Source organism: Echiichthys vipera (genome assembly GCF_963691815.1).
Source record: "Echiichthys vipera genome assembly, chromosome: 11".
Taxonomy (NCBI): Eukaryota; Metazoa; Chordata; class Actinopteri; order Perciformes; family Trachinidae; genus Echiichthys; species Echiichthys vipera.
This window is the reverse complement of record NC_139836.1, coordinates 2607910-2631254: the sequence shown is the minus strand read 5'-3', so window position 1 is coordinate 2631254 and position 23345 is coordinate 2607910. Positions and strand designations below refer to the sequence as shown.

Sequence of the window (23345 nt, the reverse complement as noted above, 5' to 3'; positions counted from 1 at the left end):
TCTGTGTGTGTGCGTGTGTGTGTGTGTGTGTGTGTGCGTGCGTGTGTGTGTGCGTGCGTGCGTGCTTGTGTGTGTGTTTGTCTGTGTCTGTCTGTGTCTGTCTGTGTCTGTGTCTGTGTGTGTGTGTGTGTGTCTGTGTCTGTCTGTGTGTGTGTGCGTGTGTGTGTGTGTGTAGGTCCATGGAGAATTTCGTCCGAGCCTACAGAGACATGAGTCCAGCCAGAGTGGCCATGGCCAACAGCATCAAGCGCTCCTTCACTCAGATGGCTGTGGTGAGTGTCTCTCATGAACATGCATTTATATTTATTTATATGGGAGCTTTCAGTTAAAAAATGTCCCTCACCATTCAAAAATAATATCATCCAGACTAACTGTCTGTTAGAGACTCATATTTAATGTTACTTCAGCTTGTTTTAGAATAAGCAGCTAATTAATAAAACATAATCATATAATATAATATAATGTAAGTAAGACTGTAAGTATGCTCGAGAACAAACAACACACAACAGACATGTAACTCTACCAACGGGTACGAACCCTCGCCAAATGATGACTCGCTTTACGGCACAAAGGAGTCGCACCGATCCGCAGCGTGGACCAGGTCGGCAAACTCTTTAATGTCCTCCACATGATCAACAGCACAGATTCAATACTTACCTTTCACAATAATTGTATTTATATAGCCACATGTGTATAAGAAGAAATGCATAGTGCTTTATGGAAAAAATAGGACAAAACAAAAGAATAACATTGCAAAAAGAAAGAAAAATAATCATACAACACAGGGCAATAAAATAAACAAATCAAAAATGATCGTATAGGCAGGAAGACGGATGCATGAATATTAAAACAAAGTCACTAAAACAATAAAACCATTTTTAAAAAGCACATAAAGGAGTTAGGATTAGAAGGTTAAGATTACCTGTGTGTTGGGTTGTGGATCAGTGGGTCGTCCTCCATTCAAGGGATCAGCGGTGCGATCCCCACCTCCCCCGGTCCACATGTCGAAGTGTCCTTGGGCAAGACACTGAACCCTGAATTGCTCCCCGTGCTGCACATGGGTGTGTAAATGTTGGTTGAATGGTCAGATTAGATGGTCTGTAGATGTCCACTGTCATCTGTGTGAATGTCTGAGTGAACGGGTGAATGTGACAAACACTGTGAAAGCGCCTTGAGTAGTCAGAAGACTAGAAAGCCGCATAAGTACAAGTACCGTTGAACCTGTGGCCGGATCTAAAAGAGCTGACAGTCTGTGCACGCCTCAGGTGTTCAGGGAGCTCGTTCAACAGGTGTGGAGCATGCAAACTGAGCGCTGGAGTAAACCTGAAGACCGGAGGAGTTTGGGGGTATTTTGGACCTTTTGAATTCAGCGAGGCGGTGTAAAAGCCCTCGACACGAAGCCTAAAATTACATTTTATCACTGCAACTTGATAAAAGAGCTTAAAACTCAACGAGACAGCTACAGTGGCGATTCCCAGGAAGCGTGAATGGCTGACGGTGGAGGAGGAGGAGGTTGATAAGAACCGTTCTACTGAGCCAGACCAGTAAGTAACACACCTGCCCACGTATTTACCACACTGGGTGTGTCACTCGTTACCAGAGCACTGAGGTCGGGGCTTTCTGCTTCACACTGGGAGTTTTACGGTTGTTCCTGGATCACATGTGTCTCTTGGTATAATAAATGTTTTTAATAATCTGCACTTTGACAAAGTTTTGTGCCTTGAATGAATTGTGAATCAACTCTTCCCTTCAGGGTGAAAGCCCACCGTCCGAAATGCTGTGGAAGAGGATGAGGGGGGACAGCTGCGGCGCCATGGATCGCTCCCTCAGCGCCGGGTCACTGGCAGGTACGAGCTCCCTGTCTGTCTGTCTGTCTGTCTGCCTGTCTGTCTGTGTGCAGCCCTATACTAACTGTACCTGTAATCTCCTTGTCTGTCTCGGCGTCAGAGATGGGGAGGAGGATGATCCCAGGCAGCATGTCTTCACGCCTCAGCTCTCTGCACCAACACAGGAAGTCTCAGTACCCAGGGAACGGGACAGGAGGTGCAAACGAGAGACCCTTCCCCCAAAAGAGCTGCAGCTACACACAGTATAACATGCTGCCTTCTAACAAGACTGAGGGTGAGCTGACCTGACTTCACGGCTTACAGTGTTACAGGGAGTCTGGAGGTCTTGAAGTGTGGTTGTATGACCACTGGTGTGCACCGGGGGGTCGCCCCCACGCGTGGCCTAAATGTTGAAAAAATGTGTGCTGAAGTGCCCCCTAGGAGCCAAAACATGTGCTAAGGTGCCCCCTAGGAGCCAAAACATGTGCTAAAGTGTCCTCTAGGAGCCAAAACGTGTGTTAAAGTGTCCTCTAGGAGCCAAAACGTGTGTTAAAGTGTCCTCTAGGAACCAAAACGTGTGCTAAAGTGCCCTCTAAGAGCCAAAACGTGTGTTAAAGTGTCCTCTAGGAACCAAAACATGGGCTAAAGTGCCCTCTAGGAGCCAAAACATGTGCTAAAGTGTCCTCTAGGAGCCAAAACGTGTGCTAAAGTGCTCTCTAGGAGCAGAAATATGTGCTAAAGTGTCCTCTAGGAGCCATAACGTGTGTTACAGTGCCCTATAGGAGCCAAAACCTGTTCTCAAGTGCCCTATAGGAGCCAAAACATGTGCTAAAGTGTCCTCTAGGAGCCAAAACGTGTGCTAAAGTGCCCTCTAAGAGCCAAAACGTGTGTTAAAGTGTCCTCTAGGAACCAAAACATGTGCTAAAGTGCCCTCTAGGAGCCAAAACATGTGCTAAAGTGTCCTCTAGGAGCCAAAACGTGTGCTAAAGTGCTCTCTAGGAGCAGAAATATGTGCTAAAGTGTCCTCTAGGAGCCATAACGTGTGTTACAGTGCCCTATAGGAGCCAAAACGTGTGCTCAAGTGCCCTCCTCAGTGGCGAGGACAGGCAACATGTGCCCTTTTTCGCCCCTGCCCTTCAAAAAGTCTGTGCACGCCACTGCCCTTTTCCATACTCAGTGTGATACTAGACATGTACTGCTGTGGACCTGGAAATATTAAGAATATTTTCACAGCTTTACCACTTTTTCTGACGGGTAACTGAAGCCGTTTTATTGCCCTCTTCAAAGCCAACAGACTCCATTGACAAATAATTTTAACTTCACAGAGCACAGGAGTCACTGGTCTACTGTTGTTTGTTTGTTTGATTTATTGTGTAACTTCAGTATTTTAACAAACTAATATACCGATAGAGGCAGCGAGAGACCGGCAACTCCTGTGTGGCGTGAGGTAAAATGACTGTTTTTGTCAGTCTGGCGGTTTTGACGAGAGCATTTATTTCTTATTACACTGCAAAGAAAATGTCCTATTATATTTTAGTCTGTAATTGAGCCGCCAAAGTTGTTTTTTTACTCTTAACAATGGTACTGCCATTAACTGTATTTATATCTGTTTCCAAAGCAAGTTAACTTTAATTCTTGTTTTCTTAATAAAGAACTGTTTTACTTGATTATTCCTACTTAAGATCATAGACTGTTTAAAAACAGACGTAGCGTCTCCATCAGGTCCGTTCTCTCAACTTGATCCAGTCGTCCTCACCTACGGGAGCCGGCATCTTGTTTCGCCTCATTTGCTCTGACCAAAAAAGGGCATGTATGTGACGTTGGGGGGAGGGAGATGCGTCCATCTGGCTGACGTTTGCTTAATTAGCAGCATTAGCACCACCGCCCGTGAGCTAGGCTAACAGAACACATTACTAGATAAACGGGAGTGGGAGTTAATGTTGAGATCTTTTTCGGGGAACGGGAGTCATTTTAAAAAAAAAGGTTAAACTGATATTCAACACAGTGCCGTGCCCGTGGAGGGAAAAACCCCGACCCTCGCGGCCCGAAGCCTCCCTATTGCTCGTATTGAATCATTTCTATTTCCTCCTTCTCCAGGTATTGCTAGTCGTCTGCTGGGCCATTCCTTCGAGTCCTCCTGTCTGCCGGAGTTGACCCGTTATGACTGCGAGGTCAACGTCCCGCTGCAGGGCAGCCTGCACCTCCTCCAGGGCTGTGACCTGTTGAGTGCCCTGGACCAGGCCACCTAGAGACCCAGATCCAAAATCCACCACAGACCCAGACAGCCCTAAGCCTCAACCTGCAGCCCGAGACTTAAGCCTTTCTTTCCCCTCGTACCTCTGGGCCTTCTGAGAGCCCGGAGGCTAAGCTACCTATAAGGAACGGTATTCATAACCACATCCTGCCTTATTTAGCCTATATGGCTCAGCCCCACACTCTGTTCCCTGTCCCCTTGTTTTTATAGTTCTGTACCATCTAAACGAGCTGAGGTATCCGGGTCAAGCCACTTGCCCCCCTTTCTCTCTGAGTGTACAAACGCTGCATTGAGACCCACACATACACAACACACGGGTCACGTGGTGAAATAAGGTCAACACAATTAACTAACAGAGTAAAAAAGATGCAACGCTCCAAAAGTCTTGACACCAGGATTTACCGCTGGTCACCTGGTTTGTGTTCACAAACGCCGGCTGAACTCGGGCCGTTAGCGTTAAAGGTTATATTAGTGGCGCGGGGGCATTCAAACAAACACACGACCTGCCTTAAATGCCAGCTCTGCCCAAACATCAACAGCCAGCAGCTGCTTCCTGCTAAGGCTCAGCAAGGTGGTGAATCCACGGCCAGGTTACATATGGGCATGGGATTCAAACCAACAACCTGTGTCTCACGCAGGCCCCGGTCTCCGTCACAGGCCGACGCTCTGACATGAACTCTGTGCAGCTCAGTTCCCAGACTTCTCTTCGACAGCTGACGCATTCAGCTCAGAGGAGAAGTGTTAAACTACCTAGACACTGTTTCACTTTGTATTGGACCAGCAATTAGACCTAGCCCACTTCTTCCCAAGTCCCAGTCGAAACCCCAAGCGAGAGCTGGGTATTTAATGAACTGCTTCAGAACTGTGGTCGTTTTAAAATCCACAACAACTGTTTGATTCTGCTTATCGATTCCTCAGCACAAAAAAAAGTTATAGCTCCGAGATCACATAAAAAAATCAATCTTTTACACGACATAGAGAATATTTCTGTTCATCGTAATGGAAAGTCTTAAAGAGATGTGCGTTTTCTTTTTCTTCATCATGTTTAAAGCAGCACTGCATAGTTTAATTCACTTCTACACCGCTGTTGTTCATGTGCATTTGTTATAATTACATTCCTTGCGATCAAAAACTAACGAGTCGGAAACTTTGCTAACAAATCAACAAAACCACAGACCGTATAAAAAATGCACGTAGCGTCTCCGTCGGGGTCCGTTCTCTCAACTTGATCCAATCATCCTCGCCTACAGGAGTCTCCATCTTGTCAGACTTAGACTCCGCCTCTTTTCCTCTTTAAAAAAAAGGGCATGTATGTATGTGACGCTGGGGGGAGGGACATACGTCCATCTGGCTGACATTTACCTCCGAGGAGAAGTGAGGGCCAGAGGCTAGCTGTCACTCAAGAGGCCACGCCCCTAATTATTCATAAATTTTAACCTCCAATCGAATAAAAACTAGCCCCTCCCCCTCAGTGTTGTCATGGAGATGTGAGCTAAACACACAGACTAGAATGTTCTTTTGTCCTTAAACAGGTTTAATGATGCTGTGTAAACGGCCTGTTTAACATGGGGCTCAATGAGAAACTGCTCTGTTATGAAACCTGCCCCTAGTGGACACTCAGAGAACTGACGCTGACGGAGCTTCCTGATTGGATCAACCAGGAAGTCTCTGTGGGTGGGGCTTGAAGGTGACCAACTAAACTAACCAGCTAATATCACTTGTCCAACAGTCCCAGATTCTTGTCCGGCGGTGTCTTGCTCGGCGCCTCTCACCTTTTCTCCCTTTAGCATCCTCCGTCAACGTCTTCTGGATATAAACATTAAACTCACATGCACAGATTTTTTAAAATAAACAATGGAAATGTAGGTTTGTAATCAGGACTCAGGCCCAAGGCGGTTCGAGTCCAGATCGGACAGAAACTTTTCGGTGTTGGCGCTCACGCCGGCTCTATCCTAAAGGTGAAACAGTTACACACAGTTTTATTCAATTATCAAGAGAAAAGCTGAGAATCGATAAGCAGAGTCGGACGTCAGCTGTGCTCCGGCCTGTTCCACATTCACGCACGGACACGCTCGTATAGTCACCCTGCCTGAATCCACCCCTCCGAGTCCCCGTAGCATCCCCCATCTACGGTCTCACAACAAAAAGCTGGTTCACCGTAGCATCACTTCTGTTCGGGTCAACTTTGACGACATATGCATTATACTGTTATTTACTTATTATAACTGTAGTCTTTCTTCTGTCATTGAACTGAGACATTTGAGCTTTTTTAGCAGATCTCCCAAAGTTATTTCACCCGAACCTTCGGGATACTTTACTGCTTTTGTTCCTCCTCAGTTATGTTTTAATGTCCTTACACCAGACCCTTTTCTTTGTGTGTGTGTCTTAACTCCCAGACACACTAATAAACATATATTGCAATACATGTACTCTACTGTAAGTTGAATATTGTTAAGTTCTCTTCTTGAACCTGTGTGTGATTTATCGAATCGTGTCTCTCTCACGCTCGACTCTTTCGTCGGTCAGGGTCAAGTAGCTCGTGTGATTACAGGGTGTTTTTCTCTTATCGTGCAATTACTTCATTGAGCTTATAGCCGACAACGGAGCTCGCCTTATTCACATGCACTGACTGGTTTCTAACACGCGCCCCAAATGTGATTAGATGTAGTTTTACACACACTTTTGCGACCAGGTGAGGATAGAAAGGGGGTTCGGGGGGCACCTCTGCTGCTGCTGCTGCAACTTTCACTGTTCATGTTTTACCTTTTAGACTGAAGTGTTCAGGGTTTCCTGACTAATGACCTTTGTCATGTGCAGACAATTTAGTTTTTACACTAAATGATTGTTCTACTATGTCATTGGTTTTATGAAGATTGTTTAGACACGCTCCGTCAAAGCTAACAGTCAAATCTTCACAAGCTACTGTTTGGTTTCCTGTGCAGAAATAATGCAGTGAGGACGGGACCGACATACGCTAGAGGCTGTGTATTCTCAAAAGACACCCGGCCGCATGTAGTGTGCAGCGTTAAGCTAACTTCGTTGTCAGGCGAGCTAACTGGCTAGCATTACTCAGCGTTCAAAACAACGGCGCGTGACAACAAATGCTCACTCATGAATGGCTTTTGCTCAGCTGTCAGTCCGACACAGGAAGGGAAAACTGCTCACTTAGTTTGTTAACGCGAGAGTAAAGACATTAATCTAACACTCACTATGGGGCTGAATACTTGATGCTTTAACGGGGGAATTGTTGGGTCTCTGTAAATCATAAATAAGTCATAGAGTGTGGTCTTTACCTACTCTGTAAAGTGTCCTGAGATAACTTTTGTTATGATTTGGCACTATAAATAAAACTGAATTGAATTGAATTGAACACTTTAGAAACTTTGAGTCGTGTAACACTGCACGTCATTGTTTGGGCTTGGTAGTGCGTTTTAAATGCGACTTAATTTCACAGGTCTGCTCTGCATCACCTGATTCATTTATATTTATTTTAAAGGAGTAACGCTGTCGGGCTGCAACCAAAAGTTATTTAAATTATTTTAAATACAGATGAATCTGTCAGTTACTTTTTTGGATTCATTGTGTTGTCTATGACGTGTAGGGAAGTAGTGAACAATGCGAGGTATTGTTTCAGATAACTGTCACAAACGACAAAGAAACGCATGCAACAAGCTTCATATTTCACATATACGTACAGTGCAGACCAAAGGTTTGGACACACCTTCTGATTCAGTGAGTTTCTTTTCATGACTCTTGACGTTGTAGATTCACACTGAAGGCGTCAAAACTATGAATGAACACATGTGGAAATATGAACTTAACAAAAAAGTGTGAAACAGCTGAAAACACGCCTGATAGTCCAGGTTCTTCACAGTAGCCACCTTTAGCTCTGATCACTGCTTCGCACACACTCAAGAGGTCATCCCCTGAAATGGTTTCCACTTCGTGCTTTATTAGTGGGATCAGTCCCAGCCTGGTCCTGGTCCTGGTCCTGGTCCAGTCCCAGGCTGGTCTTGGTCCTGGTCCTGGTCCTGGTCAGATGTGTACATGAACTGATGAAGCCTCTTGGATGAGAGGTGAAACGTCTTCCTGACAAAGAACCAAGTCCAGTTGCTTTGGACTGAAATTGGATAACGACGACCTGGACACATGAGAACATTCACAGGCTTTAATAAGTGGGTTTACCTGCCTTATAAATGGGGTTGGGACCATCAGATGTCAGGTGGATCCACAGCTGATGGTCCCACTGAATAGACTGAATTTGTATTATAGCAGAAAAAAGCAGCTAAGTAAAGAAAAACGAGCGGCCGTCATTAGTTCAGTCAGTCTGAAATATTGGGAAAACTTAGAAAGCGTCCCCGAGTGCATCTACGACTTTCATAGTCCTGAAAATAAAGGAAACTCTTTAAATGAGAAGGTGTGTCCAAACTTTTGCTCTGTACTGTTAAACGAAAAGAATACAAACTTTTACTGCGGCTCAACAACAACTTTATTCGCCATCTTGGCCCGTTCCCAACTAACACAACAACCGTCTTTTCAACCCCTACATCCGGTCCCTACACAATAAAGGTTCCTTCACAATAAAGGTTATCTTTTCCATACAGGTTGATATTTGTTTAACTGAATATATTAGAACAGTGCAACAGTACACAGTAAGTTAACATGTACTGTATACGATATGATATCCTATCTTAGAGGCGTAACTGTGCTCATGAGAGAGGGACTAAGGATGTTTTTTCCTCTCTTTAAAGTGAGTGAAGTATTTGACGCAGCACCAAAGTGCAGCACGGTGTCTTTATTAAAGTAAATTCACTCTGAATCATCCTTGTGCATCAATCAAACATCAATAAAAGTCTAATTTTTACACAGGATTTACTGTAGATCATAAACATAGAGATACAGAAAAATAAAATGTCAATATTCCACAAATATAATAATAATAATAATAATTCATTTATTTTATATAGCGCTTTTCAGAGACCCAAAGTCGCTTAAATATGCCTCTTATTTTGATGCAATTGTCATTTGAGCTCTTTCCTATCGATGAAAAGTGTCTCATTGAGAAAAAGAAGTGATTGTAGAAAAGTTCAAAGGTTCGGCCGTGGTTTGTTTCGTCCGACGGAGCGTTTGGAACAGGAAATAGTATTTTGAAAGGGTGTTACATCAGCCTTAAGGACTGGGCTGATCAGAGGGCCACTTCTGAGTAGCTTGATTGTTATTTTGGCTCCTCAGAGACACAAACACATTACTTGAGCAGCCCTTGCCTCTTTAGTTGTAATAGCGCGGCTCAAGTGAAGCTTTAAAGCGTCTGTTTTAGATGAAGTGCAGCAGAGGTCGCCCCCCTGCACCGTCTTTGCACCCCACCCTCACAAACCAGGCGGTGTAAAGTCAGCAGCATCTGCATGATCCCTCACCTGTTCAGTGTATACATGTGCACACAGCAGAAGCCTTAGTTCCAGTGCAGTACAGCAGCCTGCCAAGTGACTTGAAAGTGGAGTTAATGTGTTTTTCTTTAAAGATCAGGACAAGGCCAGTTTTCCACGGCACAGCGCGGCTGCTGATGATCACACAGCTTTGATACAGAATGTTATTACTATGAACTTTTTACTCTCACCCACATAGACGTCAGTAGTCCCGTCAACAGTGAAAACACATTGTTCTCTCCTTTCCTGTCGTCTCAAAGTATTTTTCTTAAACTCGCTCTATTTTCGGAGGCAATCGTCTTCGTGCGGTGACCACTGCAGAGTCTGAATTATGGAGCTTTGTTCACGTTACGTATTTAAAAAAAGACTAATGTTGAAGATGGTGTTTTAAGTGTTTATGTGTTCTGGTACTTTGTCCTTATCAGATCCCTCACAGTGCTGTTTCTGTGTTGTGGCATTATTATTGTTTTTGTCCTTAAATATCCTAAAACCCCTGAAACATCTATTGAATCTGTCGGTTTGGGCCGTACTGTTTTTGTTCTTGGTGAAAAAAAGAGTTCAGATTAAGGATGAATATCACTTTTACTTTTCAGATATGTAGCATTTTAAATATTGTAAAGAATCGACGTCGCCACGTGTTTAATCACATAGTTTCCAAGTTGCATATATAAAAGCAATGGTGCTTCATAGACCATGTACGTGTCCTTCTTAGAGCTTGTATTACATCTCTTGGATCCAGTAACACTATATTTTGATACTCTCTTGTTTTCTGTCCTGCTGAAATGTTCTTTAAAGTTCATCTGAATCCATGTAACGTGCCTTATGTGTGGTGGTCTCAACATGTACAGTTTGCCCTTCAAGCGCACAGTTTGTGTCCTGCAGCCTGTAGATGACGTCCTGTCACCCTGGGGGTCTATTACTGAATAATAACAGCCCAACATGACAGCTTAACACCTCAACTAGGGATAGACCGATGCATCTGCCGGCTGATATTTGTATTCTTCAGGTGTATCCGATACGGGCTGCTGCGCCGATACTTTTTCCCTGTCATTATTCCCAGACAGGCGTCCACAGGCGGCTCCGTGTTGCTGCAGACGCCTTTTTTAAGTTCAATAAATGCTCCTTTTTTAAAATTGAGACTCGTAACATTCGTTATCATCATTGTGTAATTTTTATGATGTAAACTGAGGGAGCAAAAGTAGAATCGGCTCCAAATATCGGCTCAAGAAAGTCAGCAGTCCGTATCAGTCACCGGCTGAGGCTGATTGAAATTGGTATCGCCCTAAAAAATCCATACGGGTCGATCCCTACCCTCAACAGTTCAGCTGGCAGAGCCTGTTATTACTGTGGAAACATAGTAGAAGCCTTTCATTTGTTGTACACTGGGGGATAGAGTGTCACAGTTGGGCTGATTTTCATAATAAACTCCCAGGTAGTAGTAGTCAACAGCCTCCTCCTGAAACGTTAATTTAGGTCCCTTTTGTAGCTCCGCTGGTGATGACGGGTCAAAATTTGCGAAAGCTTTTTCAGGGAGTGGATCTCCAGCTCATCCAACGGCCTGACGGTCTGTGAGATGATGAAGCTGCTTGTGGGTTTTTTGGTTCCGTTAAAAAAAAAGAAAAAGATTTGACTGTGGGGTAAAAGTTCTCCTGCTAGGGTCGGAGGGGACAGCCGTGTCCAACAGGCCTGTGCTAGAGTCCATGACTGTCACTCTGCAAACCTAATTTGCCTGCCAACGTGCTGCAAACACAGGGTTTTACCAATGTGCACAGAAGCTTTGAAAATCAGAGTTTTACAAAAAGCGGTTCCTTGGCTATGTACGTTTCTACAGATGACAGATGTGTTGAATCTCGATGTTTCTGAACCGCTGCAAGTTTAGGCAAAAAAGGACAAAATTAGAAAAAGGGTTTTGGTTTATCTTGGTACTTCCTGGACCCCCAGACCCCCGGGTGGAAGTCCTTTGTTTTGGGACCCTATGCAGACTTTAGTGCTCTTATACTACGTCACCTGATTCCCTTCTTTGCTCCGGACCTACTTTCCACAGGAATAAGTACGTGGACATGGCGCGTTACTTTTTGTCTCTGACGACGGCCTGAAAACGTTTATTTCCTGGCGTCAGGCCTTTAGTTCTTACAGTTCCAGTCGCATTATTCGGTCATTAATTGCTGAGACCTCAGGAATGGAGTTCTTTAGATGCGATAACCAAATCTTTTTGAGTTTTAAGTCGATAAATCCTTAGACTTAAACTCAAAGATAACTCCCACAAGGAAACTTAGTAACTCCAGGTTGTAAAAGAGATGATCATTAGTGTAGACAAGTCAGCGAAGCCACGCAAGGTTTAACACGACTGGAGATTAATGTTGTCCTGAGAGGGGAAACCGTTATGAAAAGAAGGGATGTCGAGTTGAGTGACACATAAAAAGAGAGATGCATCGTGCTCGGCCTGCCCGCCCACGCATATCTCTCAGCTCCTCACACACAACTCATCTTTCTGGCTCTTCTGATATCTTATATTAATTTAGACGAGAGGCATTTTCATCATTGTTGAGTGAGTCCATCCAATGTGAGCGCCTGCAAACTGAGCAGTTCCTGTTTAAAGGATCGTCTATCTACACGGCCCTACGAAGCCCAAGTGCAGTTACTATGAAAAATGTACGCCCAACACATTTGAATCCATATGAAATGGCATTACAGTTTGTTTACTATCCCATCAAATGAACATTTGGCACGTTGATGATGGATTATGGTTTCTTTTATCCAAATTAATCCTAACCTCCATACTTAAGGCCCACAATTGTGCAGAAACCATGTTATCAGTGATGTCGTAGTTACTGCACTCAGGCTTTGAAGGGCAGTAAAGTCCTGAGTGTGTTCTGGATTACAGAAGCCAAAGTTGGTTGGATTAGGTTTGCAGAAAAGCAGATTTACGTTATAAAACCGCCCCATCCAAGCGAGACCAAAGAGGTTTTAGGACTAGGTTAAATGTTGTTAAACGTGCACCTCAAACAGACTTTTTCAGCAGCTGCTGAAATTTGAACTAAATTGCGTCGATGTAAGTGAAAAGAGTTGGCTAGATGGAAGTCATTTACAAAAAGGAATACTAGGCAGAGAGGAAGTCCCGCCCACTTTTAGCTTCTGCTCCACTGGCTCCGTCCAGACACTTTAAACGTTTTTTAGCATAATTTAATAATTTTAACCCAGATAAAACAACTGTTATTGTGTCAGCATTTATGAAATACCCCTCTGTGAGTCTCACAGCTTCTGAGGAGGTGTAGCGTTGTATGCTAACACTGTTTTATCTTCGCTAAAATCAAGAAATGTGAACATTTAACTGCTTAAATGTTGCATTAGAAATACAGATTCTATAATAAAACCCTGAGGAACAGGTGTCAGCTCCTCAGAATGACAGAATAAAAGACAATTTTCTGAGAGAAAAAGCAAATGCTAGTAGCGCAGATGCTAACCCAAAAATGGGCGGGGCTTCAGCTCTCTAGTTAAACCCCAGAAGGCTTCTCACCAGACTTAGTGTCCCACATACTGTGCTGCTTGAAGGGTTTCTCCCCCAAACAAAAGGAGTGAATTCACCCATCCATTGCACTTCCTCTTCGACGACAATGTCAGCACCTCGTCTTGTGCGTCGCGTGACAACCGGGTTTTGTTTTTTCCTTACGGGATCCATGTTCAGCTACTTGTATTCTTTTCTTCTGTCAATGTCATAGAGTGCAGTTATATTTGCTGATTCTGCCTTTTTTTAATATGCTAAAAATTCATATTTATCTTATTATTATCATATATTTGTTATCATTGTTATGGGGAATATAACCCGATGAGAAGTTTGTGTTTCTGCACTGATATCTTACTATTAAAGCATACTGATCTTACCCTCCCTCATCGGCCTCATGTGTGCTTTATTGGTCGCTCACCTGACTCCTCCAGATATTTACACGTCTTTAACACCCACTTGAGATGCAGCTTTATGAGTCTTCTGCACACCAAAGACTCCGGCTCATTGGTTTCTTTGTTTACAATAATGACACTAATGCGTGATAATATGATTCTGGCATGTTTACCTGTAACCTGAGTCCTCCAGGTGGACTGATTCTCATGGTCGCAGCAGATCCATCTGAACTCTGGTTTGGAGATCTTTTGGGAAGGGGCGAAAATACTCGTTCCTGATTGGATCGTATAGATCGTATGATAAAGATGGACGTATCTCCCGGGTCTGAAAAGTGAAGCCAATGGTGAAGTCATTAAACCCTGACTCCACCAGATGAATTGATTCTGAGACACTTTGAAAAACACAGTGGCTGTCCTGGTAATGAGGTCCAAACCAGATATTTACACGTCTTTAACGCCCACTTGAGATGCAGCTCTGTGAGTCTGCTGCACACTAAAGACTCTTGATTGGTTTCTTTGTTTACTATAATGACACTAATGTGTGAGAATGTGGTTGTATTCTGTCATGTTTACCTGTAACCTGACTCTTCCACATGGATTCATTCTCATGATCTCAGCAGATCCATCTGAACTCTGGTTTGGGGATTTTTTGGGAAGGGGTGAAAATCCTGGTTTCTGATTGGATAAACCATCTGTCTATCACCAACATACGGGCCAAACCTACCAATCAGATGACTGAAGCGTGTGACGTGCTAACAGCGTGGAGGCAAAGCTCAGAAAGGAAACAACATGTGGGTAAAGGAGATTTTCCCTTTGTGTTTAACGTGAATTTACGGATCAAAGGCCCAATTTCAGGAGCCCGGTCCATATTCAACAGAAGGATCCAGAGAACAAAGAGTTAGTGAGCGGCTTGCTCCATAGCTGCTCATCTCATCCGTGGAAGCCTCCATGTTGTTCACACTTAACTTTTCCCCTCTGCGTCAAAACCAACGCTGATTGGTTCGGTCACAAATTCAAAAGTGTTTAAATATTTATAGAATCAGTCTTATTCAAAGAGGCATTACAAATCTGTGAAGAGGAATTAAACCATTGCATTTTCCCATTTACTTATACTCTCAATAATTCAGTGTTAAGAAATTAATAAATGATTGAGTTTTTAAATTAATTCATTCATCTTCAGCCTCTTGTCCCTGTCGGGGTCGGGGGGGGGCTGGAGCCGATCCCAGCTTACATCGGGCGTGAGGCGGGGTCCACCCTGGACAGGACGCCAGTCTATCACGGGTCAGACGTTAGCAGATGGCCTTTGATGACACAAATGGAAAAAGTGATAAATCGCCGGTTTATGAGCCGTTCACAGCAGAGTTGCCTCTATTATAAAAGAAGCCATCTATGTAAAAGTGGAGAAACCATCGCTAAACAGAGGAGGGGGCCTGAGACACCACTTATCTCCAATTTACAATGCCGCACTTTCATCCCTTCCCAGGAGATTCAACAATCTAACCTCAAAGGACAACTGTTCACACATGGCCCGGGTGACCCCAACGACTGTCGTTCAGACTCAATGGAGCACTAACGAAGTCGAAACCAACTGCCCACCAACGACTGTCACTCTAACGACGGGCGTGGGCACTTGGAACACAAAGGGGGTCAGTGACATCATCGGCCTTGTGAGAGGTTAAATACCTGGATCTCCACACCAGTTAGTTGGACCAGTCCCAGCCTGGTCAGATGCGTACATGAACTGATGAAGCCTCTTGGATGAGAGGTGAAACGTCTTCCTAGACAAACAACCAGTCCAGTTGTTTTTGACTGAAATTGCTTTGAGGAGAACGATGACCTGGACGAATGAGAACATTCACAGGCCCTCTATTATATATTTTCATAATTCCTGTTTTTATGTCAGATGAATTTAAAGTGGCGCTGTTCTTCAATTAGCGTGTTTTAAAACGTTAAGTGGACTTGAACAGAACTCATCAAGAAACCACATGCATTTACTATTATAGTGAAGTAAGTAAGTACAATTTAAGCGATCCCATGTAGTCTCACTTAAAGCAGTGTACTGTATTTACACATTCAGCATATTTACGTCCAGCATTTGCACATTGGATTAAGTTGTTTCAAGGTTAAAATAAAAATTCTGTTCCTCCCAAAACAGCCTTGATTATAAATGAATTATAAATATAAATGAATATAAATGACATTAAGGTCTTTAATAGTGACTTATGGAGGATTTACTCACGTTCTAGATACAAAAAAGTGTTTTGCCCAACTTCAAAAAAACGTTTTGATGAAAGTCTGTTCTGCTTTCCTGTTTGATGGAAAACATGTTTCAAAGCTCTAACTCCACCTTCCTATTGTGCTTTTTTGTTTTTGTCTTAGATCGTGACGCACGTCCCACATTTGATTTGGAAAGACAGAAATAAGCTGAAACTGGCATCGACAGGAAAACAAAGACTCCGTGTTTCCACCTTAACATCTGTTCACGCAGGTACGTGTCCAGGACACAACTTGAATTGGGGATAAGCAAACAAAACACAAACAGCAAAGCCTATAGGCGAGACTGTGGCCGACTCCAGGTAGGCAAACACACTCGTCACAGTAACGGGAGCGCTCTGCGGAAAAGAAAATCGTCACATAACTGTTCAGACTTTCAACAGTTCCACTCGAAAACACTGTAGCTGACTTTTGCTGTCGAGTTTATAACTACAGATTTGAGTTTTTCTGCTTAAAGGGATGTTTCGCTGATTCAAATCCAGCTCTGTGTCTCTAAAGCGGAGAAAATAATTGTTTAGTCGCACAGATTCGGATGGCAGAGTCGATTGGAGCATCTCTGTGCACCTTTGGGCTTCGGTTTCCAGGTTTAAGGTGTGTTGAGAAGTGTTTTCTCTCGTTTGGTGGGTGTGTCAGCGGTGTTACCGAATCAGCAGCGACGTGTGTTTAAACTCTTGGTATTAAAAAGGAAATGCACACTTGAGCGTTGATGTTTAAATAGATGTTTTTACTGATTCACTTGGTTGAACAGCGGATCGATTAGAGAGCTTACCTGCACATATCGTACCTCAACACACATGACACCTTGGAAATTGTGCGTCTGGTGACACTCAGCGTCACAACACTGCACAATGACTTTGTGAGCATTTGTGTTCGTGTCAGATATTCTGAGACTGAGGATGAGAATAAATGCTAAAGGTTGTGCAGGTCAGGGGAAATCTGTTTGACTATTTAGAGAGAATGATGGGAAATCTGAGAAGGCGCTGGCAGAGGGTGCAGTAGTTTACAGTCAGGTGCCAGTAGATCCTGATGGATCCTGCAGACGGCTTATCAGTCAAAGTACAAAAAAGGGTTTTTGTGCCTCTTCCTTCCTCTGCAGGAAGACAGGAACCCAAACTTTATGGGCACATATAAACTGGCATGCGGGACAGAAATGTAGGTAAACAGCCCCGACACACACACACACGTAGACGTCTTGCATCCCTTTGTTCCAGCTGACTCAGAGGCTTTTGTTTCCCTCAGGTGGGGAGTTAGGAAAACAAGGTGGAGGTGAAATGGGAGGAACCGGCGACTCACGTCCACCAGCTTCCTCTTGTTTCAGACAAGGAGAGTCTTTATCCAGAGTCTGCTGCAGAACAATTCAAGTCGCACCAACACGCCTCCCAGCCGTCCAGCCTCCGTGGCAACATCCACTGTAAGCATCAGTGATCCATCACACAGACGTCTCATTATTATCGGATTCAATTCTTTTTAAGTGTTCTTCGGTTCTTTCTGTATAATATGCATCAATAGTTGGGTCTCATTTGGTCATTATGTCATCATTTATCATAATAACTAATAGTAATGTGGACACTATGATCAATTATCCAACATGATGTGAGACTTCTGCGTCCAAACCCACAGACACACAAACCTACGCGCAGGACCGATGTGTAACACAAGAACGAAGAAAGGCCTCATGCAGCAACATTCACTTAGTTTTAATAAGAGAAGTCAACTCCACATGCACCTGATCTAAGGTCCACTCCCACTGTGCGTCCGTCCCGTGCCCGTGCTTTAGGGTCCTTGTCCCCCCCTCCAGGCCCGTTTGTACTCACACTACCTGGGCCTCGGAGAATGCTTCTTGCTGCCTATACGTCATCACGCCGTAACACGTCACACGCATTGATGACGTCATGGCGATGCGTGGCTTTGTTTCCAGATCTTTCCGTAGACCTCTGACTTTTTGTGCGTCTTGTCGACTGTTTTTGAATCTTTTCATCGACCAAATCTGCAGTAAACACTCCACCTCCGCATCACACCAACGTGAACCTTTCACCGCCATTGTTTTAAATGTCCGCGCATGGTCCCTCCTTCTTTTTTCTACATCCCAACAGGCGCACAGGAAATGACCTCAGAACCGCCGTAGGCCTCGTGCTCGTACACGTGCGCACGCTCGTGCTTGTACACGTGCAAACGTGCTTTACAAAAGCCCACCTCTCCCAAACGGGCCGTGAACGGCAAGCATGCCGCTCCTAGACGTGGTACAGTGGCACTCACATTGGTCAAAGGAACTAGACTTTACCCGTGTACGGTACGGATGGACAGTGTGATTGTGAGCGCTTTCTGTCATCCGCTGCCTTTCTGTCCACTCATGCGTCCGTCCGTCTGTCAGCCACGTCCTCTGGGACCTCAGCATGTCTCAGGACAATACGCTGATCCAAGGACAGCCTGTTTATGTTCTGCTCTAATCCCAGGACGCTCAGCTGCTCCAACTGGGGCTGACCCCCCGACGCAGCTCCGATCTCACTGTCAACAAATATCCAGTTTCCCATGTTCGATCCCAGGACTACTTGTGTTTGTATTTAAACATATAAGAGTACAGGCTTAGTTTACACTGTACTGTGTTCTCATCTGATGGACATCACAGTCATGGGGTCAGGGTGGAAGTCACCATTTAAATGTTTCTCTCAAACAAGCTAAAATGTCTTCACCCTGCCAGGGACTGCAGATGAAAATGAGCCTGTATGTAATGCCAAAATACACATGTGACATGTACGCACCAGCATGAGTGTTGTCTGTAGGGGCCGCAGATATGGAACAGGACTGATGATCACGGCCTGAAGGTGTCGCCCTTTATCTCCAACTTCAAAAGACAACTAAAAAAGTATGGTAATATGTATGTAATAGTATGATGATTTACGAATTATTATTAGTTTCTCTTTAACGCTGTGAAATGGGGATCATTACGTGACGGTGGTGGGTACCAGCTACATCCGCCTCGATGGGAATTAAAGGTTGAATCTGGAGAACGAGCAGAACAGCTCCATCTAGTATCTCAAGATCGTCGTCAACCAACAAAAAATAACTCCAGTAGTCTTGTTGCCAGGTTGGTCAGACCCGGCCCAGTAGCCCCTAGGAGACCGGAGCCTGTTTGAACCCGTCCCCTGCGGCGCCCAGTGCCTTCAGAAGCTGCACACAACAACAGACAACCCTGGAAACCATCAACGCCCCAACGCTATTGGCTGCTACTATGGAAACACAACGGGACAGAAAGTCATTGTCAAACCGGTGAAAAGTTTTAAAAATATTCTTCAGCCTCTTGTCCCTATCGGGGTCGCGGGGGGTTGGAGCCGATCCCAGCTGACATCGGGCGTGAGGCGGGGTCCACCCTGGACAGGACGCCAGTCTATCACAGGACACATAGAGACGAACAGAGACAGACAACCATTCACACCTACGGGTGATTTAGAGTCATCAATGAACCCAACACCTGCACGTCTTTGGACTGTGGGAGGAAACCGGAGAACCCGGAGAAAACCCACGCAGACACGGGGAGAACATGCAAACTCCACACAGAAGGGCCCCAGCCAGGATTCAAACCAGGAACCCTCTCGCTGTGAGGCGACAGTGCTAACCATCACCCCACCGTGCCATACATATTTTTAATCTTTTTAACCTTTCAACCTTTAATACAAATTCACTGTATGTCCCCCAAGATGTCCCGTTTGGTCCGATGTCGGATTCGTGCTTCTGCAAAGACACACGTCAACGTCTCTGCGGATCTGAACAGAGAACAGTGTTGTGGGGTGACCCTGATTAGTTTGGCTGTTTCTCCATCTGGGGCTAAACGGACATTCACAAGAACAACGGCCGACCTTTATGAATCAGTCAACACAAGTTGGGATGTGGGCGACTCTGGAGCCAGGACACTCTGGCCCTTCTGTGAGACAGCAGCACAATGGATCGCTCCAGTATTGACAAAGTGATTGTCCCCTGGCTTTTGTTTTTCTGTGGGAATTCAGTCAGAAATACAATTATTGGCCAAATCAAGCCTCTCCAGCCCACGATTGTGTCCTCAGCAATTGTTCTGATCTGGGAAGCAGAAAGACAAAGAGCTTATGTAATGATTACTCACCCCTCCTCACTGTTTGACCCCTTTAGATCCCACTTTGGCTCGATCAGGAAAAGAGCCAAAATAAGCTTTCTGATGGGACGAAGTGGAGAGAGAGAGGGGGCAGTTATTATTCACTATTAATAAACAGAAAAACACGAGATTTAGAGGGGATAGAGGACATCCTTTACACAAATAAACCCATTCTTATATCCTAATAATGCAATTACTGGTCAGGATATACACAGATGATGTTTTCTGCCCCTTGTCCTCAGTTATGTAAGTGCTGAATAAGGGTGTGTGTGTGTGTGTGGGGGGGGGGGGGGGGGGGGGGGGGCGCTCTCACAGGACGGCTGCACTCTGATGAATGTATAAAAGATGAAATAGGAAGAGTAAAAAATGTTTTAAAGTCTGTTAGTCTGCCATCGTTAGTCACATAAACCTCCAGTAACTGTTTTCGCCACTTGGGGGCAGCAAAGAAAAATAATAACTTTAATGTCCTTTGTAAAGCACGTTACACTGTTACCAGGAAGCAAGGACCAACTATGAGACAACATAAGACTCAAGAGAAAGTTCGTCATCTGTCCATTTGCATCTCTTTTTTTACTAATTTTGCATGTGCTTTTTATTCATCTTGCATCTGTTTGAAGTAACTATTTATCTATATTTAGTCATTTAGCATCTACATAAGATATTTAGCATCTATATTAGTCATTTTGCATCTTTATTTATTCATTGTGCATCTATTTTGGCCATTTGCATCTATTTTAAGTCATTTTGCATCTATATTTAGTCACTGTTTATCTATTATTTGTTGTTGTTATTGTTTGTGATTGTTGTGCATCTTTTTTTAAGTCCTTTTGCGTGTCTTTGTGATCGTTTTGAGTCGTTTCTAGTCGGTATTGGTTTGTTTTGCTTGTATCTATGTTGTTTTGTGTCTATTTTCAGTCATTTTGTGTCTGTTTGTGATCTTTAAGAGTTTGTTTCACCACCATTTAGGGCCTCAGGGCCCAGCGATCCTAACTGGGGTCCAAAGTTAGCTTGGTTGTTTCCCCTCTGATATATGAAAATATATAACATGAAATAAATATAAATAAATATTTGTATGTATGTAAATACTCATAGTTGTGTGTTTCTTAAAGACTGATGAAAAAAATAAAGCCAAAACGTTTTCGGGTGTATTTTCTTAATGACAATCCTGTCAGCCAATTACAAATAACTACCGTGCATATCCGGTACGAAAAACAACCAATCAGATGTCGAGTTTGACATAGGTGGGTGGGACTAAGTGTGTCCCTTTAATTCGGCTAGGAGACTTTAGCGGTAGTAGCATATTAAGCTAGCAGCAGCCGATGTCCGCGGTGAAAAAGCGAAACAAACACTTATAACGGACATGACAAAGTGTTTTTTACTTTCATAAACACCCCGAACAAGTGTGGGAGGATCCACCGAGGTTTAAACTCCGTGTTAGGGCCGTGTCGGGGCCGTGTTAGGGCCGTGTCGGGGCCGTGTCGGGGCCTTGTCGGGGCCGGCCAAGGCCAACGGCTGGCGGCTAACGGGAGCTTAGCAACCGCTGGTGGAGACGAGAGGAGGCGGAGGTGAGTTGATGCGTTCATGTAACTTAATGAGCCTGTGAATGTTCTCATTCGTCCAGGTCATCGTTATCCTCAAAGCAATTTCAGTCAAAAACAACTGGACTGGTTGTTTGTCTAGGAAGACGTTTCACCTCTCATCCAAGAGGCTTCATCAGTTCATGTACGCATCTGACCAGGCTGGGACTGGTCCAACTAACTGGTGTGGAGATCCAGGTATTTAACCTCTCACAAGGCCGATGATGTCACTGAAACCCTTTGTGCTCCAAGTGCCCACGCCCGTCGTTAGAGTGACAGTCGGTGGTGGGCAGTTGGTTTCGACGTCGTTAGTGCTCTATTGAGTCTGAACGACAGTCGTTGGGGTCACCCGGGCCATGTGTGAACAGTTGTCCTTTGAGGTTAGATTGTTGAATCTCCTGGGAAGGGACGAAAGGGCGGCATTGTAAATTGGAGATAAGTGGTGTCTCAGACCCCCTCCTCCCCTCCTCACAACTTGTGGCTACCCCAGCTGGACCTTTGTTAAAACGGCAGCTGCCTCCAGAAAGAAAACCAAAGTGGTTGAGAAAGAAAAAGATAACAGGAGAAACAACATAGTCATCCCATATGTGGCTGGGGTATCGGAGAAACTCAGGAGGATTTTCAACAAACACTGCATCCCTGTGCATTTCAAACCCAGTAACACACTCAGACAGAGACTAGTACATCCGAAGGACAGAACACCACACCACCACAAAAGCAATCTGGTTTATGCTGTCCAATGCAACGAGGAATGCAAAGATCTTTACATTGGAGAAACAAAACAACCACTGCATAAACGCATGGCCCAACACAGGAGAGCTAACTCCTCAGGCCTGGACTCGGCTGTCCACTTACACCTCAAGGAGAAAGCCCACTCCTTTGATGACAGCAATGTCCAAATCTTGGACAGAGAGGACAGATGGTTTGAAAGAGGAGTAAAAGAAGCCATCTATGTTAAAGTGGAGAAACCATCGCTAAACAGAGGAGGGGGTCTGAGACACCACTTATCTCCAATTTACAATGCCGCCCTTTCGTCCCTTCCCAGGAGATTCAACAATCTAACCTCAAAGGACAACTGTTCACACATGGCCCGGGTGACCCCAACGACTGTCGTTCAGACTCAATAGAGCACTAACGAAGTCGAAACCAACTGCCCACCAACGACTGTCACCCTAACGACGGGCGTGGGCATTTGGAGCACAAAGGGTTTCAGTGACATCATCGGCCTTGTGAGAGGTTAAATACCTGGATCTCCACACCAGTTAGTTGGACCAGTCCCAGCCTGGTCAGATGCGTACATGAACTGATGAAGCCTCTTGGATGAGAGGTGAAACGTCTTCCTAGACAAACAACCAGTCCAGTTGTTTTTGACTGAAATTGCTTTGAGGACATGTAACTTAATATAAAAGCTGTGTGTGTGTCTCTCAGGGTCCTCACAGCTCCGGATAATCCTCGAAAACACCTCTATTTGAATGTTATGTTTCCAAGGGTTTGTGATTCTAATGAAATAAGTGCTTTAACTGCTTAAAATCCCTTTAATTAGTCACAAAACACAATTTAGCTCAATGACGTCTGGTCTAATGTGATGAAGAAGTGAACTGTAAATACTGTACTTACTGTTTATAGCCCTAAGGGGCGGGAATAGCTTGAAATTTGAACCTTAAAAGGCTAAAAAAGTGCTTTAATTTGAAGTTAATCGTTGGTTCGGCCTCATGGATGAGTCAGTAAATTAAGTTGGTGCTATATGATGTTAGGGTTGCTGAGAGTGGTTCTATACAATCAAGAATTTGACAGATATTCAGTTTAATATGATTTAAAACAGACAATCTACTATATTATGCATTAAAAAAGCACTTAAAGACTCTTAAAGGCTCTAAAAGTTTCCTAACAGCTGAGTGATGATGAACAGTGTCTGGTGTCTTCTGTAGGGAGTTCACAGATCTACCTAGATTGTTTCTGGGGCTGACATCT

General features: G+C 44.3%; 1 protein-coding gene across 1 annotated transcript in view; it reads left to right on the top strand.

Annotated features, from left to right (window-relative positions):
• The window catches only part of epas1b (endothelial PAS domain protein 1b), a 68964-nt gene extending 55618 nt beyond the window's left edge, over positions 1-13346 (top strand). Inside the window, exons 13-16 of the mRNA XM_083922524.1 lie at positions 176-272; positions 1754-1847; positions 1948-2121; positions 3924-13346. Of these exons, the coding sequence (XP_083778650.1) occupies positions 176-272; positions 1754-1847; positions 1948-2121; positions 3924-4075 (517 nt within the window). The 3' untranslated portion in view covers positions 4076-13346. The remainder of the gene's footprint in view (positions 1-175; positions 273-1753; positions 1848-1947; positions 2122-3923) is intronic.
• Positions 13347-23345: the final 9999 nt, after the last annotated feature.